The sequence below is a fragment of the Lipophrys pholis genome (genome assembly GCF_963383615.2).
Source record: "Lipophrys pholis genome assembly, chromosome: 12".
NCBI classification, from domain to species: Eukaryota; Metazoa; Chordata; class Actinopteri; order Blenniiformes; family Blenniidae; genus Lipophrys; species Lipophrys pholis.
The window spans coordinates 7222495-7237543 of record NC_137641.1 but is presented as its reverse complement, the minus strand read 5'-3'; the positions used below and the strand labels follow the sequence as shown (position 1 = coordinate 7237543).

The following is a 15049-nucleotide window of genomic DNA, read 5'->3' as shown; positions in this document are numbered from 1 at the left end:
CCCATACACACTGCAGTCTCTATCAGCACAACTTTGCAGACATGAACAATAAGTCACAATAAACAAAAACAATAAATAAATACTGGCCTCAGCTGTTGTAAACTAACCAGCCTGGTGCTTTGAAAGGTAATATAAAAGCATAAATCAGAATGTTTTACTTACAGTTACGGATAGTTGGTACAGATCCATGCTTTATTGGAATTTTTGCAGCATTGTACTGGCCGATGTTATGAAAAGTGGAGCGTCATTCTCAGGTATTTGGACATATTTTATTGTAGGAAAACCATTAGAAAGGGAATTTTTCATGATATGTCCCCTTTAAAAAGATGCTAAAGACTAAACTCAGTTTAAAAAAAAAAAGTTGCTCCCTTCTATAGCGTTGATGTGTGCAAGTGTCAAGATGTAGAAAAGGGAGTGACAATAGTCGAGGGCAGGAACCAGGATGAAGGTGGAGGAAAGCTGACTGGGTGATGTTATTGAAGTGAAACTGAAATGTCAGGGAGTTGCCAGTGATGACACCCAGACTCTTAAACTGGGCAGGAGAGATGATAGAGTTTTCAATCTGGTCAATCGATGGTTATACTGTCAGTTTTTGTGAGATTAGATTTAGTACCAATGAGGAGCCTCAGGTTTGTCACTGTTTAATTTGAGTTGTGGGAGAGCCTAGTGTTTACTAGTGAGCATCCACAGAGGGAAGTGGAAGGGAGACTGGAGGAGGGTGTAGTGGAGAGGTAGAGCCGGAGGAGGGCATAGTGGAGAGGTAGAGCCGGAGGACAGAGGAGGGTGTAGTGAAGAGGTAGAGCTGGAGAAGGGTGTAGTGGAGAGGTAGAGCCGGAGGACTGAGGAGGGTGTAGTGAAGAGGTAGAGCTGTAGGAGGGCGTAGTGGAGAGGTAGAGCCGGAGGACTGAGGAGGGTGTAGTGAAGAGGTAGAGCTGTAGGAGGGCGTAGTGGAGAGGTAGAGCCGGAGGACAGAGGAGGGTGTAGTGAAGAGGTAGAGCTGGAGGAGGGTGTAGTGAAGAGGTAGAGCTGGAGAAGGGTGTAGTGGAGAGGTAGAGCTGGAGGAGGGTGTCGTGCAGGGGTAAAGTTAGAGGAGGGTGTAATGGAGAGGTAGAGCCAGAGGACTGAGGAGGGTGTAGTGAAGAGGTAGAGCTGGAGGAGGGTAGAGTTAGAGGAGGGTGTAGTGGAGAGGTAGAGCCGGAGGAGGGTGGAGTGAGGAGGTAGAGCTGGAGGAGGGTGTAATGGAGAGGTAGAGCTGGAGGAGGGTAGAGTTAGAGGAGGGTGTAGTGGAGAGGTAGAGCCGGAGGACTGAGGAGGGTGTAGTGAAGAGGTAGAGCTGTAGGAGGGTGGAGTGGAGAGGTAGAGTTGGAGGAGGGGAGTGGAGAGGTAGAGCTGGAGGAGGGTGACGTGGAGAGGTAGAGCTGGGTGTCATCCACATAACAGCGGAATTGGATGTTATATTTCCAGCAGACATTGCCTAGGGGGAGGAGGTAGATTGTGAAGAGGAGAAGACATGGGACAGAACCCTGTGGGACACCTGAAGTGATTGGTGATGGATGGGATGTCAGTGGGTGGAGTTGAATGAATGGAGTGCAGCCAGAGAGATATCATTTAAACCAGTTGAAGAGTTTTCCTGTGATGCAGATAGAGGAGAGAGAGTCTACGGAGAAGGATGTTGTTTGAGATGGTGTCGAAGGCAGACCACAGGTCCAAAAGGATGAGGACGGTGAGATGGGAAAGGAGCGCAGGAGAAGAAAGGTTTGTATTGAAAAATGACATTAATGAATCACATTAGGAGGATGTGTGTAGATGAGGTTTAGTATGTTGATTTAGCTGCAGAGAGGGAGTCTTGATGATGAGGAATATGATTGTATAGTTCTTTGTGAATGGTGAGTCCAGTTTATTTGTAAAGGTATTCCTGTTGACGGCGCTTTGTTTTGAGTTCATTCTGGGGTGTACCAAAGAGCAGAGAGAGTCAAGGAGAGCAATTCTAAAAAGAAAATATGAAATTACATTACATTAAACAAAATTACTTAAAAAAAATCTTTATTTAAAACAAAACAACAGAAAATTGAAACAAGTGACATTTAAGTGAACTAAAGGCAATTAAAAGTGAACTACCTTCAATTATTCAACTTGAACTCACAAAATAGTTCAAAACTATAATGAAATAAAGCAAGTGATTCGGAAAAAAACCTAAACTAATATATATCTGAAACAAATCATTAAAAAATGAACCAGAAAAAAAATAAGGTTACATCAAACTGAACTAACGCAAACTAATCTGAATTTAATAATATTAATAATAATAAATACTAAATTAGATACAATTTTACTAATTCACCTCAACAAAATGTAACTTTACTTTGTAAAGCTTTACTTCAAACGTAATCAAACCGAGCAAACGTAATCAAACTGAACAAAAGTAACTTTAAAAGTAAGTCATTAAAAACGTTAAATATAAAAAGTGGTTTCCGGTGAACATCCGGGTACCTGCTGGAATGCGCCGGGGTGAAACACCTGTGCAGGGCGGGGCTTGTTTCATGTTACGGAGTGTCCCGACCTTTGAGCCCAGCGGGGCGGGAGCCGAAACCAGACTGACAGCAGCGGGATGGCGACAGTTCTGACCCAGGACGCGGTGCTCCACTTCCTGCAGAGCAACGGCGGCTCGGTGAAGAACTCCGACCTGCTGCTGCACTTCAGGACCTTCATCCGGGACCACGCGGACCGGGACCGGAACCGGGAGTTCTTCAAGAAGTTCGTCAACTCCGTGGCGTCCGTCAAACAGACCGACGGCGTCTCCTACGTGATTCTGCGGAAGAAGTTCAGAGGACACGTTCCCGGAGGAGGCACCGGAGGAGGCAGGAGCACCGACCCGAGCCGGTCTGCCGAGCCGGCCGCGGACAGGCGCTGGGCGGGGAGGGAAGAGGCGGGACCAGCCCCGCCGGGAGAAGCTCCGCGACAAACAATCCTACCTGCCGCGGGGATCGTGGTGAACAACAACAAGGTGAAAGAATGTGAGCCGCAAGGGAGCCGCGTGCCTGGACCTGCAACCACACCTGGTCCTGGATATGCAGGGAAACCCGGACCCGAAACCAGACCTGGACCTGCAACCAGACCTGGTCCTGGACATGCAGGGAGACCCGGACCCGAAACCAGACCTGGACCTGGACCTGGACCTGGACCTGGACCTGGACCTGCAGGGAGACCCGGACCCGAAACCAGACCTGGACCTGGACCTGCAGGGAGACCCGGACCCGAAACCAGACCTGGACCTCCAACCAGACCTGGACCTGGAGCTGAAACCGGACATCCTGCAGGAGGTCCAGTTCCAGAGCTGAAGACATCCAGTCAGGATGAACCTGCTGCTCCACATCAGGGCACTAAGGGGGGGCGGCAGAGGATCGACCCGGTCCCACTGCTTGGCAGCACACCGATACCGCCTGCTGAACTGGGCCAGCATGTCCCAGAGTCCTTCAAGGGGACACCTCAGGGATCCCCTCCTCAGAACCTCCTTTACCCCTCCCACCAGAACACCTGGGACCCCTCTCTCCAGAACTTTCAGGACCCTTCTGTCCAGAACTTTCAGGACCCCTCTCTCCAGAACTTTCGGGACTCTTCTCTCCAGAAGCTTCAGGACTCTTCTCTCCCGAAGCTTCAGGAATCCTCCCAACACCTTCCCGTCACGCAGCGCCGCTTCAGACACCGGCAGAGCTATAAGACTGCTGTTTCTTATGATGACAGTGAGGAAGAGGGCGAGGAAGAGGAGGTTCTGGGAAGCCAGCAGGCTTCACCTGGACAGATGTGGCCCGTGAACGCTCGTCTCCATGACACAAGGAGGACCTCCTCTCCTGCTCTCCTTCCGGTCCTTTCCTCCTCTTCATCAGGACCAACCCTCCCAATGATCCAGGTCCAGGACATGGAGGAGCAGACGCTGACCCCCCAGGGTCCAGGCCATGGCTCCGGGCCGGCGGCGGGATGGAGCAGCCAGTGGGCCGGGCCAGCGCAGGAACTCGGGTCCCTCCCGGGGGGGTTTACATCCAGACACAGCCTGCCTCTGGAGGCAGCACTGCATCATGGGTACCAGCCGCCTGTGGGGGTCCAGCCAGAGCTCCAGCACCACAGCAGCAGGGACTGGACCTCGCCCGGGTCCCTGGCCCCGCCCTCGCCCGGGTCCGGGTCTCCACGAGCTCCGGGGCGCAGCAGCAGCGTGGAGGATCTACAGGCTGGAGCAGGTCGGGTTCTACTGCGCTGTGCTCAGACACGATGTGTGAAAACACACACACACACACACACACACACACACACACACACACACACACAGATCAAGTATCTCTACATTCTTTTCTGTTAAAACTTTGAGGAAATATTTCCAAATCATTCAACAAATTCAAGATCAAGGTTTGGATATCATCGTACTCAAGAGGAAAGCTGTTGTATATTATAGTTTGTAATATTAGGACTCTGATAATAACTTAAATAGGAACATATTTAACATCGAACATTCCACACTTCAGGTGTTTCATGAGGTTAATTATGAAATATTTGCAAAAAACAACACAAGTGTATATTATTGAGGAAAAAAAAGTATGTGATGGTAAACATCTTGGTAAATATTTAAAGAATCTTACTATATTTACATACATAAAATAAAAACTTTCTCTGAAAACCAGATTCTCCCAAATACCCAGAGAAGATCTCATTATTCACATTTAGATTAATCATGTTGTATTGGATATTATAATATCATATAAGAAAAACTACAGTCCTTTAGTGGGAAAAAGCAGAATGTTTTGTGGACGACGCCGGCGAAACTTCACCAGACTCAAACTTTATTCAGACATTTTGATTCCTGCAGCAGGCGGTCGATGATGGTCGAGTCAAAAACCAAATGCTTCAGGACAAGGTAGCTCAAGGAGGAAGACACTCTCTACTTCAGGACAAGGTCGCTAAAGGAATAAGACACGCTCTACCTCCACAACTTCAGGACTCAGTATAATGTTTTTTTCTAAAATCTTCTTTTCCTTTAAACTTTTGAGAAGAAATAGCAAAAGAAAGAATTACCATGAGGCGATAGCTCCTAAAAATTGTCATTTAAAAAAAATTAAATAAAAAATAGATGCAGCCAGACCATAAATGGTGAATTCTAATGCTTTCTGGACTACTAAATACTACTAAATACTCCATTGTGACGTGTAGATTTTGCTTCTTGACAGTATTATATATTACTTTTCTCCTTGGCAGTTTTGCTGATGCAGCCAATATACTTTCTTGCTTTCTTAGTCCTGTGTGTGTGTGTGTGTGTGTGTGTGTGTGTGTGTGTGTGTGTGTGTGTGTGTGTGTGTGTGTGTGTGTGTGTGTGTGTGTGTGTGTGTGTGTGTGTGTGTGTGTGTGTGTGTGTGTGTGTGTGTGTGTGTGTGTGTGTGTGTGTGTGTGTGTGTGTGTGTGTGTGTGTGTGTGTGTGTGTGTGTGTGTGTGTGTGTGTGTGTGTGTGTGTGTGTGTGTGTGTGTGTGTGTGTGTGTGTGTGTGTGTGTGTGTGTGTGTGTGTGTGCCAGCATGCAGCTTTCTTGTGTGAGAGAGGCAGTGGGGGCAGGGCAGGGAGGGAGCTGAGTGTCCTGACAGCCTGGTGGACGAAGCTGTCCCTCAGTCGGGTGGTCTGGGCTTGGAGACTCCGCAGGCTCCTCCCCGATGGCAGCAGGCTGAATAGGCTGTGCAACGGGTGGGTGGGATCACCTGCGATGCCGAGGGCCTGGCGGGTGGCGTAGATGTCATGGAGGGCGGGGAGAGAGGCACCAATGATCTTCTCGTCTGTACCCGTACCCGTACCTGTACCTGTACTCACCTCACTCCAAACTTCACTCCATGTACTTGTTTATTCCCCCTGGAGTCGACACATTGCTTCTATCTGCACCCCTAAACTGAGCACCTGTAGATTCTAAACCCTGAAATAGTTTCTATTATCCTCTTATTAGTTTTAATTGAATATTGGATCTTATTCTTTCTTCAGGCCTCCTATAGCTCAGTCCCAAGGCCTTAGAATGTCACAGTCACATATACATTATATCAAAATCAGCTTTTTCACAGCAAAGAATAGTTTCTTCTTCAATGAAAAGCATGAATGATGTGCAGTGTAAACATTTTGGAAATTAAAAATTAGATCGATCATAGCTCCATAGAATTAGTCCCGCCTGTGTGGATTCTGCAGATATGATTCCTCACCATCTTGGAAAGAAAATGTTACCAAATTCCTCCTCTCTGCTTCAGCATTTGAACGCACCAGGATCAGTCAGAGTTACGAACAGATCAGAAGCCGCCGTTCAAAAGGTTGATACCACATGGTATCAACTGACCAATCACATTTCTCGTTACTGGGCGTAATACAAACCGGGAGTCAGTTGCAAGTTGTTTACTCGAGCCGACAATTCGCTATATTCTGGTGAAAAAATGTGAATTTAAGCAGAATTAGATGGTGACAAGTAGTGACGGTCATTACACACGTATTTTAGAGGCTTTGAGCAACACGGCCGCTATTTTAGAGGCCGTCTTTTCTGAAAATTGACCGTCCAAATGAGGGCTGGACGGCTCTGTGCCTAAAACTATGTTTTAATATAACGTGATCAGCTGATTATTAATGTTTGGGAGATGAGATGATTACTTGTCTTGTGTGACCAGGATGATAGAAGATCTGCAAGGTTTGCGCGATCTCCATGTGTCGGTGTTCTTATGTCCCAGGAGGAGCTGGAAGGGGAAACTGAAAAGAGAAAATCAAATATTGAGAAAAAAAAGTATGTGAAGCATTTGAATGTTCCTTGTTTGTTTATGAGACGTGATCCTCACCGCGGTCACAAATCTCACAGACACAAAATTCTTTCATATCATTGTAAACTTTTTCTCACAGCAACTGGAAAGAGGAAGTGAAGACCAAACAATCTGGACGAGCTACGGAACACTTAAACGTTCTAAATTTGCTGTTCAGTAAAACTTAACGTGAACCAGTCGTTTTCTCATTCATCCAGGTGGAGCCCAGGAGACTCGCCTGCAGCCGAGGCGTGAGCCTGCGCCGCAGCATGCCGGCAGTCAACCCACGGCGCCGTGGCGTCAGTCGACCGGCGCCCTGTACTGCCAGTCTCCAGACCGCTTGTCGCCGATGTATCGCTCCTCAGACCAGCTCCACCTGGATCAGGACTTCCGAGCCGGAGTGATGCCGTGGCACCTTTCCACAGGTCAGGACACACAGTTTGCTCTTTCACTAAAGACACGGCGACACATCCGGCTCCAGTTCAGTCTGTGACGGCAGACGGGCCGCAGACGAGCCGCTCGCCGCTACATTTCGCAGCACATTGGCGAGTCACAGGCGGGGAACGATTGGCAGTCGATGGCACGATGCAGAAACTTCCACCTGGAGCGGCGCAGCGTCCCACTTTTTAGATGATGTGCCGGGTTGTTTTTTTTTTTCACAGGAGCTACGTCAGCTTGTGCAGAGATGTATTGAGATCAGAAGATCTGACGTGAATCCAGTCTGGATTTCACTCAATCAACATTATTTCCTCGCAGTCAGGAGCACAAGAGACTAAAAACTAGGAAATACGAGCAAAAACAACCAACTGCTCCGCGTCTGAGACACTGCTGGTGGAAACCTCTCGTACTGGAAGAACTAAATGAATCAGCCCAGTCATGGCCAACATTTTAAACTATGGGCAAGAGAAAGTACGCTGTTCTTTGGAAGAATAAATCTCAAAACAAAGAAACATTATTTACTGAATCGTTTGGGTTCATGGCAGATCAGATTGTTGTGAATGGTAACTGTTTCCAGGCTCCTTCCTGAATCCATGTTGCCCAGAAGCTCAGTGTTCCAATCACAACCCCGCTTCGGGCTGCGTGACACCAGGGAGACGTGCAACACTAGATCACAGTACGACGTCCACCATGCGTCGGTGACTTCGTTGTTTTCACTCATTCCTCATAGATTTTGGTGCTTCTGGTGTTCAGCCTGTCGTCGCCACGTATAAAATAATTTTCTTTGTCAACAGGGTAACGTCAGCTTTACTTAACGCACAAGTTTGTGTGAATTAATCGCAGTTCTTCCGTGTTGTCATCTTGAATGTGCCGAGCATAGAAACGTCATTTATCAGAGTTCAGTCAGTCAGGTGACATGGAGATAGAAGTTCAAAGTATCAATATGTTGTGCAGCTCTAAACGTATTCTGAGTTGACCTGCGATGACCGGTGTTGTGGTTTCTTTGCTCCGCCTCTCAGGTGATCTGTACGACGACCACGACGAGGGGGAGTCGAGCGAGGGCTCCGTCTCGTCTCCTTCGACGCGGCCGGCGGTCACGAAGCGTCTCAGCAGCAGACTGAGGAACCGGATGTGCCGCAGCCTGGGAGCCGATCTGGACCAGTTCACCCAGGACAAGGCCACGGGAGGAGGAGAGGAAGGTGGAGGACGAAGAGGGGGAGGTGAAGGTCGAGGAGGAGGAGGGGGAGGAGCAGGAGGGGGGGGGAGCGAAGCTGCCCGGCTGGTCCGCCTCCACCGGATCTCCTCGTCTCTCAGTCTCCGATACCTGTCTTCGTCCTCGCTGTCGTCCTGCTCCACGCCGCCTCGCTGCCACAGCCTGGCTGACCTGACGGAGACGGGGGAGAGAAGAGGAGGGAGGAGGAGCCTCCCCGCCACCAGCCCCAGCTCCGCCCCCAACACTGAGCAGGAGAGCCATGGGAGACAGGTGAGTCTCCACCCAGTCAGAACCTTTGTACTGTCATACAGAACTGTGCTGTTCAGTCGGGGGGGGGGGGGGCTTCTCATCGTCACTCTTTGCTTTAGTTAATCTAAATAATGTCAGTAAAGGCGTCTGATTGGTCAAACGTGTTAAACATCATTTATCCACGTCAGTCTTTGGAGAGTTTATGATCTATTGTGCAGTAACTTCATTCCTCTCAGAGCTTCGTTCACTGTTTCACTTCACTAATGTTTTGCCAAATCGTAATCGGGATCAGGCGTGTTTGTTTCTTCAGTACATTTTCTAGTCAAATCCAAAGCCGGTGACCTGAGACGAGGTTTAAAGAGAGGACGGAGGATCAGGAGTTTAGGTGGCTGATGGAGCAACTTATCCTGTAAAATGTGTAGTGGTGTCATCTGTGGTTCAAAAAGTAGTGGCAGCTGCATCAGGAGCATCTAAACTGGGGCAGGATTCCCTCCTGAAGAAACAAGTGTTTGCAGAGCCTCTTTCAGAGTCTGATCCCTTCATCAGAGAAATGCTGTCTGACTACAAGACTCCATTTAAAAGCATCGGAGTGTCGAGAAGTTCAAACTGCCACGAGCTGCCAAGAGCCCCACACCCTGAGATTTCTAATGCTACTCCTGTGTGAAGCTCTGTGAGCCCACACTTTGAGAAGCATTAGATATTCATCCATCCATCCATCCATCCATCCATCCATCCATCCATCCATCCATCCATCCATCCATCCATCCATCCATCCATCCATCCATCCATCCATCCATCCATCCATCCATCCATCCATCCATCCATCCATCCATCCATCCATGCCAACTTGTCATACCGTGTATAAGTGCGTTCGAGTCACGCTGCCCATTGCGTTCCTTCTTTTATTCTCTTTAAACGTTCCTTCCCGGTGTGTTTCTGACCTAACACCGGCTTCACATTCTTTGTGACCACTTCATAGTAATTTCTGTTCTTTTCCTATTCTCTTGCATGAAATAATACAACCAAGTACTAGAAGTGAAGTAAATGCTAAAACATTGGTGCTTCCATTGTAATGAATATAAGAATGTAATATCTTGTCATTATTGAACTGTCAATCAAATATTCAAGTCACTGCATCCTGTTTTTTTTCTTTACACTGTATTTCCTCATTGTCTTACCTGTTACGGTCAGTGATATATACGTTAAAGTCCTGTCATAATGTTGGTATGTTCCGGTAAAAGTTTTGAGAGGCGCTGGCCTCAGGAACAAAGTCTCCATGCATCAGAAGGTAAATCGTCTGAGTGTGTGGAGGTTGAAGAAACCACATTCTCTGCTAACGCTTCGTAACTGAAGCTGATTTCCTCTTGGTCTCATCAGTCTCTGGTTCCTCTGGAGCCTCTGGAACACGCCTGGCTGGTGAAGACGGCGGCGGGCGCCTGGCCAGACATCTACTCTCTGTTCAGAGAGGAGCCGTCGCTCCTCAACAGGCAGGACTTCATCTCCGGCTTCACCGTGCTGCACTGGATCGCCAAACACGGAGACCACCGAGTCCTCAACACGCTGTGGTAAGGAGCCGCTTCACAACGCCACGTCTGGGCGCCTCGACACCACCAGACCAGGTCAGTCCACCGGTGATCTCATCAGAACGAGATCCTGAAACTGGCGTCCTCCTCCTTTTGTTTTCAGGTACGGCGTCGACAAGGCCGGAATGACCTTCGACATTGACGCCAGGTCAACAAGCGGCCAGACGGCGCTTCACATCGCCGCCATCCACGGCAACAAAAACATCATGCGGCTGCTGGTCACCAAGTTCCACGCCAACGTGAGACTGCGGGACACGTCGGGGAAGAAGGCGTGGCAGTACCTGAGCCGCAGCGCTCCGCTCGAGATGTTCCAGCTGCTGGGAGCGCCAGCGAGGGCCGCCGTGACCGGAGCCGGAGTCACCAAGGCCGACTCCACCTGGAACCAGCAGCAGCAGCAGCGCCGCCGCCGCCACCACCTGTCCATGGCCTCCTCGGCAGAGAGGCCGCAGAAACTAGCCGGGGGCACCAAGGTGAAGAGGTCCTCGTCCATCGCAGCGTTCCTCAAACACAAGTCACTGCATCGATTTTACGGACATCACTCGGACTCCCCTCTTTGAAAAGTCGAGGTTGGACCGAGTCAAGGGACCCCGGACCCTCCGGGTGCTTGTGTCTCTGGTGTTCCACTGTCGTTCAGCTCAGCGGAGCGTCAACACGTCTCCTGGAGGACTTACTGACCGCAGGGATGTTTGACCACGTGAACCCAGTGACGTCTCTTCAGGTCGCCTCCTGGGCTTTGGGACCTCGGGGAGCTGCAGAAGGACTCCCAGGGAGCCTCCAGGCTTCGGTTGCTCTCAAGGTTCAAGAAAGAAAACCAGAATCAGACACGTTCCTTCAAACTGGGTTTTGATCCTACTTCAGTGTGTTGGTGACGGGTCCGTCAATGTTTGTCTTCACTGTTCTGTTCTAGCAGATCAGAACCGGGCGGGACGGGGGGAGGGGGGTCCTTCACATCCGAGTTTACTCAACACTGAGTGAATATCCAACATCGTCTAATTCTCAACCATTTGACAGTATTCATGCACTCCTAATATTTAGCTAATTCGCCTGCTTGTTTATATAATTACACAGCTCTACAGTTTTATTTTTATCATCCTAAATTTCAGGAATAAAGTTCTATTGAGGAGATCTTAGACAATAACTTGAATATGTATTGGGTCTGTAAACCACTTAACCTGCTAAAATTGCCCTACTTTCCTTCAATCTTGAGTAAACCACACTTTTTCATAAGTTGACAACTTTCCATTGATAAGGTTTCTGATTTGACGAGCTCGGTAATACTTGAGGTCAATTTTCCTGGAAAAGGTTTCATTGTGTTTGTCCTGCTTGAGTTTTTCTGTCAGGATCTTCTCCTCTGCTGGCTCAGCTAAAGAGTGGAGTGTGTCGGAACCCAGCAGGGTTTTAACGAATGATGTTTGTCATGAGGCAGTTTTCCACCGAGCACAGCAGTTATTTTGATCCTTTCGTTCACGTTTGGACGCCGATGCCAGCTCCAGGGCCAGCGCCTTTCAGCTTTTGAGAGAAAAAAACAACTGCAGAACAGAGAGCTAAAGTCTCGTCACATTTTCACCATTAATTTCAGCCGCAATATTGAAAAAAACCAGAATATTTGTAGGCGTTGTATCATTGCTGCTTTAAAGCGTTTCTTTTTTACATCTAGATTTGGATTAAATTAACCAAGAGCACACCAGTTTATCTCAGGTGGTGAATGTCTCCGATACATTAAAGCAGGTCACGACTCGGTGCGGCTGAAGGTTTGAGAAAAATCGAACTTTGAAGGTTATTTTAGAAACCACGAGAACCAGATCTGTGGAAAAGTGCTGAACAAAGAAAATAAAGAAACTGTGAAGAGAAATGATAAGGAGGTTTCAGACCTCAGGTCTGGATTTAATCCAATAAGAACCTGAATACTTTGTCAAATCGTCATCAGTGTTGGGGGAAACTCTCCTGTGGCGGGGGAGGCAGCATTATTCTATTAAAAGTATGTGCCAAGGAAAAGTATGTGGGGGGGAAAATGAACTGGATTTATTTTTGTAATGATCCATCACTGCAGCTACTACAGAGTTACGTTCACTTATTAAATAGTAAAAACCTACAAATCAGTTTCCCATTTGATTTCATGTCTCTTGCTGAAATCTCAAACCTGCTCAGTCTTTCAAGGACTAGTTTCAAGAGATGCTGGTCTGTGCTTTGGAGCATTAATGAATATCTGTTCCTGATTCTGAGTCCTTACTGTCTCTCAAACTCTGTCTCATTGTCCCAAAGTGAACTGAAAACAAAAAAATGATTGGAAGCGGGGGAGTGGAGAGTTTCTAGAGCTGAGGTTGGATCTCAGTGTCCAGGAATGGAAAGAGACCCGAGACGCAAGGAGTCCCGGACCAGAGACACGTTAGCACACAAACTGGCCGATTCGCTTTGATATTCGATTAATTAGAGTTCAACGTCCTGCAAGAGTCACGTTTATTTTCAACAATCCATCGGTTTGATTTTTAAAGCTCCGCAATGAAAGGAAAAGGGAAACATGCCTGAGCATTCCTGGTCAGTGATTATAAATATGTCCCGCTTGGTGTTTCTTCTTTTCTGGATCTGCCACCACCTGACTCCATGTCTCATTAGAGGCATCATCAATCAACTCAAGTGAAAAGGTCACTGCTTGATTCGACAGGCATCAGACTGTGGTGATGTTCTCGACACTGCTGCTCTTAAATTAAAAAAAAAAAAACCTTTTGTGAAATCCCCGCCTTGGATTAATGAGTGTTTGCTGTTGCTGAAAGGAAGATCCTGGAAATCCACTGAACCCCGGGTCCACCGGCTGCGTCATAAAGAAAAATTGGACCTCGATGAAATGATTAAAGTTGCACGAACAGCAGAGCTCGCCAACCTCATTTCAGCCAACAGACGAAATTAAACATTTCTCTTCGATAACATAAACGCAATAAACTCTCCTTCCTCTCCACACTCCAGTTTCTCTCACACAGACTGCAATCCTTGTCTGAAATGTTTTGTTAAAGCCGGTCGAATCGGAGCCAAGGGAGCCGTCATCTCACCGTCTTTCTGCCGCTGCTCCCAACATCTCAGTTTTAAACTCATTTTCCTGTTTCCTTGGAGGCACACCAGATTCCTGATTCTCCACACCTCCTCCATGGCCGAGCAGGCTCAAAGGGAGGCCGGAGGAACCGCAGCCTGACATTTAAAACTGTCCGGTTCTAAAACTGTTTTTTTTTTTCCCCACCGCCATCCGTCTTTTAAACAGAGACCTGTAAATATTTTGTCTCTGTTTAAACTTATTTCCACTTATTTATTCTTGCACGGCATTTTAGGCACCTTATTTTATCTCAGTGATTTTTAAGTTATTTTATCTCGGGTAGTTCTGGTGTGTTTTATCGTTGATCCTTCGTCGAAATTTCGTCCTGCAGTGCATCTATGATTAAATTGTCAGAATGACAATAAAAGTTATCAATCTGTCTATCTATCTCTATCTCTCTGGTAATAAAGAAGTTATTGATCAAATTTATTTATAGAGCACCATTCAAACAGGGCAATTCACTGTGCTTTTCAAAGAAATATAGAAAAGCTTTACAAAGAAATATATGAATGGAAGAAATACATTAAAGCTTTAAAATAAATTAAAGAAATATGTTAAAACAAGTAATGAATCTCAATCTTAATCTCCAGATCTTTGTGTTTCCCACACCCACTGACCATACTGTCACTTTGGGAAGAAAACTCAAACCTCTAAGTAGGATTTAAACCAACTGAGTGCAGTGCCAGAAATTCTCAGCCATTGTTCCAGTGGGTCCTGCAGGACGTTGTGGTCAACTGTGTCCAAAGCAGCACTAAGATCCAGTGACACTAAAACTGAGACTGTGGACGTGTCACTGCTCATGGAGACGTCATTAAACACTTTAATAAGAGTGTTTCAGTGCTCTGACCTCAATCCAGACTGGAAAACATTCAGCTCATTGTTTTGAGCCAGAAAAGCATTAAGTTGTGTAAAAACGACCTTTTCAATAATCTTACTTAAGAAAGGTTTGATATGGGTCTGGAGTTACTAATTACTGAAGCATCCAGATTACTCTTTTTTTAAAAGAGGTTTGATAACGGCTGTCTTTAGAGTTTTTAGAAAAACGCCCGTCTGAAGAGAGCTGTGTACTCTCTGTGGTACATCTGGAGCTAGACCGTTCAAAACATCTTTAAAAAAACTTTGTGGTGAGAGTGTGGAGGCTGCATGTTGTGGGTTAGAGGTGCTCAGTCTAACAGGAGAACATCTGCCAGATTAGACAGAACATCTTTGTGTGGAGGCTCAGGGGTTCCAGTCGTAAGGCCTGAGCTCCACCCACTGACTCTCAGTCTGATCGGGCTCATTTGATGGTGAAATAGGATGAAACTCATTATAAGATGCATCTGATAACAGTTCAGGAGGTCCTGATGGTGAGGGGTTGGTCGGTCTGTCCACAACACTAAATAAAGTACCAGCACTAGTACTGTGTTTGTTGATGATCTCAGAGAAGAAAGATTGTCTGGTCCTTTTTAATTCTAGGTTCTACATGCCAAGCCTTTCTTTGTAGCGGTCAGAATGAAGGTGGAGTTTAGATTTTCTCCACCTGCGCGCCACCTGTCTGCACTCTCTTTTTTTGGGTCTATCTCCATGGGGCTATTCTCCTATCACACACTCCTTTAGCTCTGACTGGTATCAATCCTGTTTCTAACTTTAGCGCTGAAGTTCTCTGATAGAATGAATATTAAAATCACCCATTACCACAACAGAGTCAT

At 47.1% G+C, this 15049-nt stretch overlaps 1 protein-coding gene across 1 annotated transcript; it reads left to right on the top strand.

Moving 5' to 3' along the window:
• The first annotated feature begins 2576 nt into the window (after nucleotides 1-2576).
• On the top strand, nucleotides 2577-13225 carry sowahb (sosondowah ankyrin repeat domain family member B). Its single transcript, XM_080477690.1, has 5 exons — nucleotides 2577-4232; nucleotides 7015-7221; nucleotides 8254-8717; nucleotides 10074-10261; nucleotides 10383-13225. Exons 1-5 carry the CDS (start codon nucleotides 2609-2611, stop codon nucleotides 10834-10836), a joined length of 2937 nt encoding a protein of 978 aa, XP_080333816.1. The 5' UTR covers nucleotides 2577-2608; the 3' UTR covers nucleotides 10837-13225.
• The last annotated feature ends 1824 nt before the right edge of the window (nucleotides 13226-15049 follow it).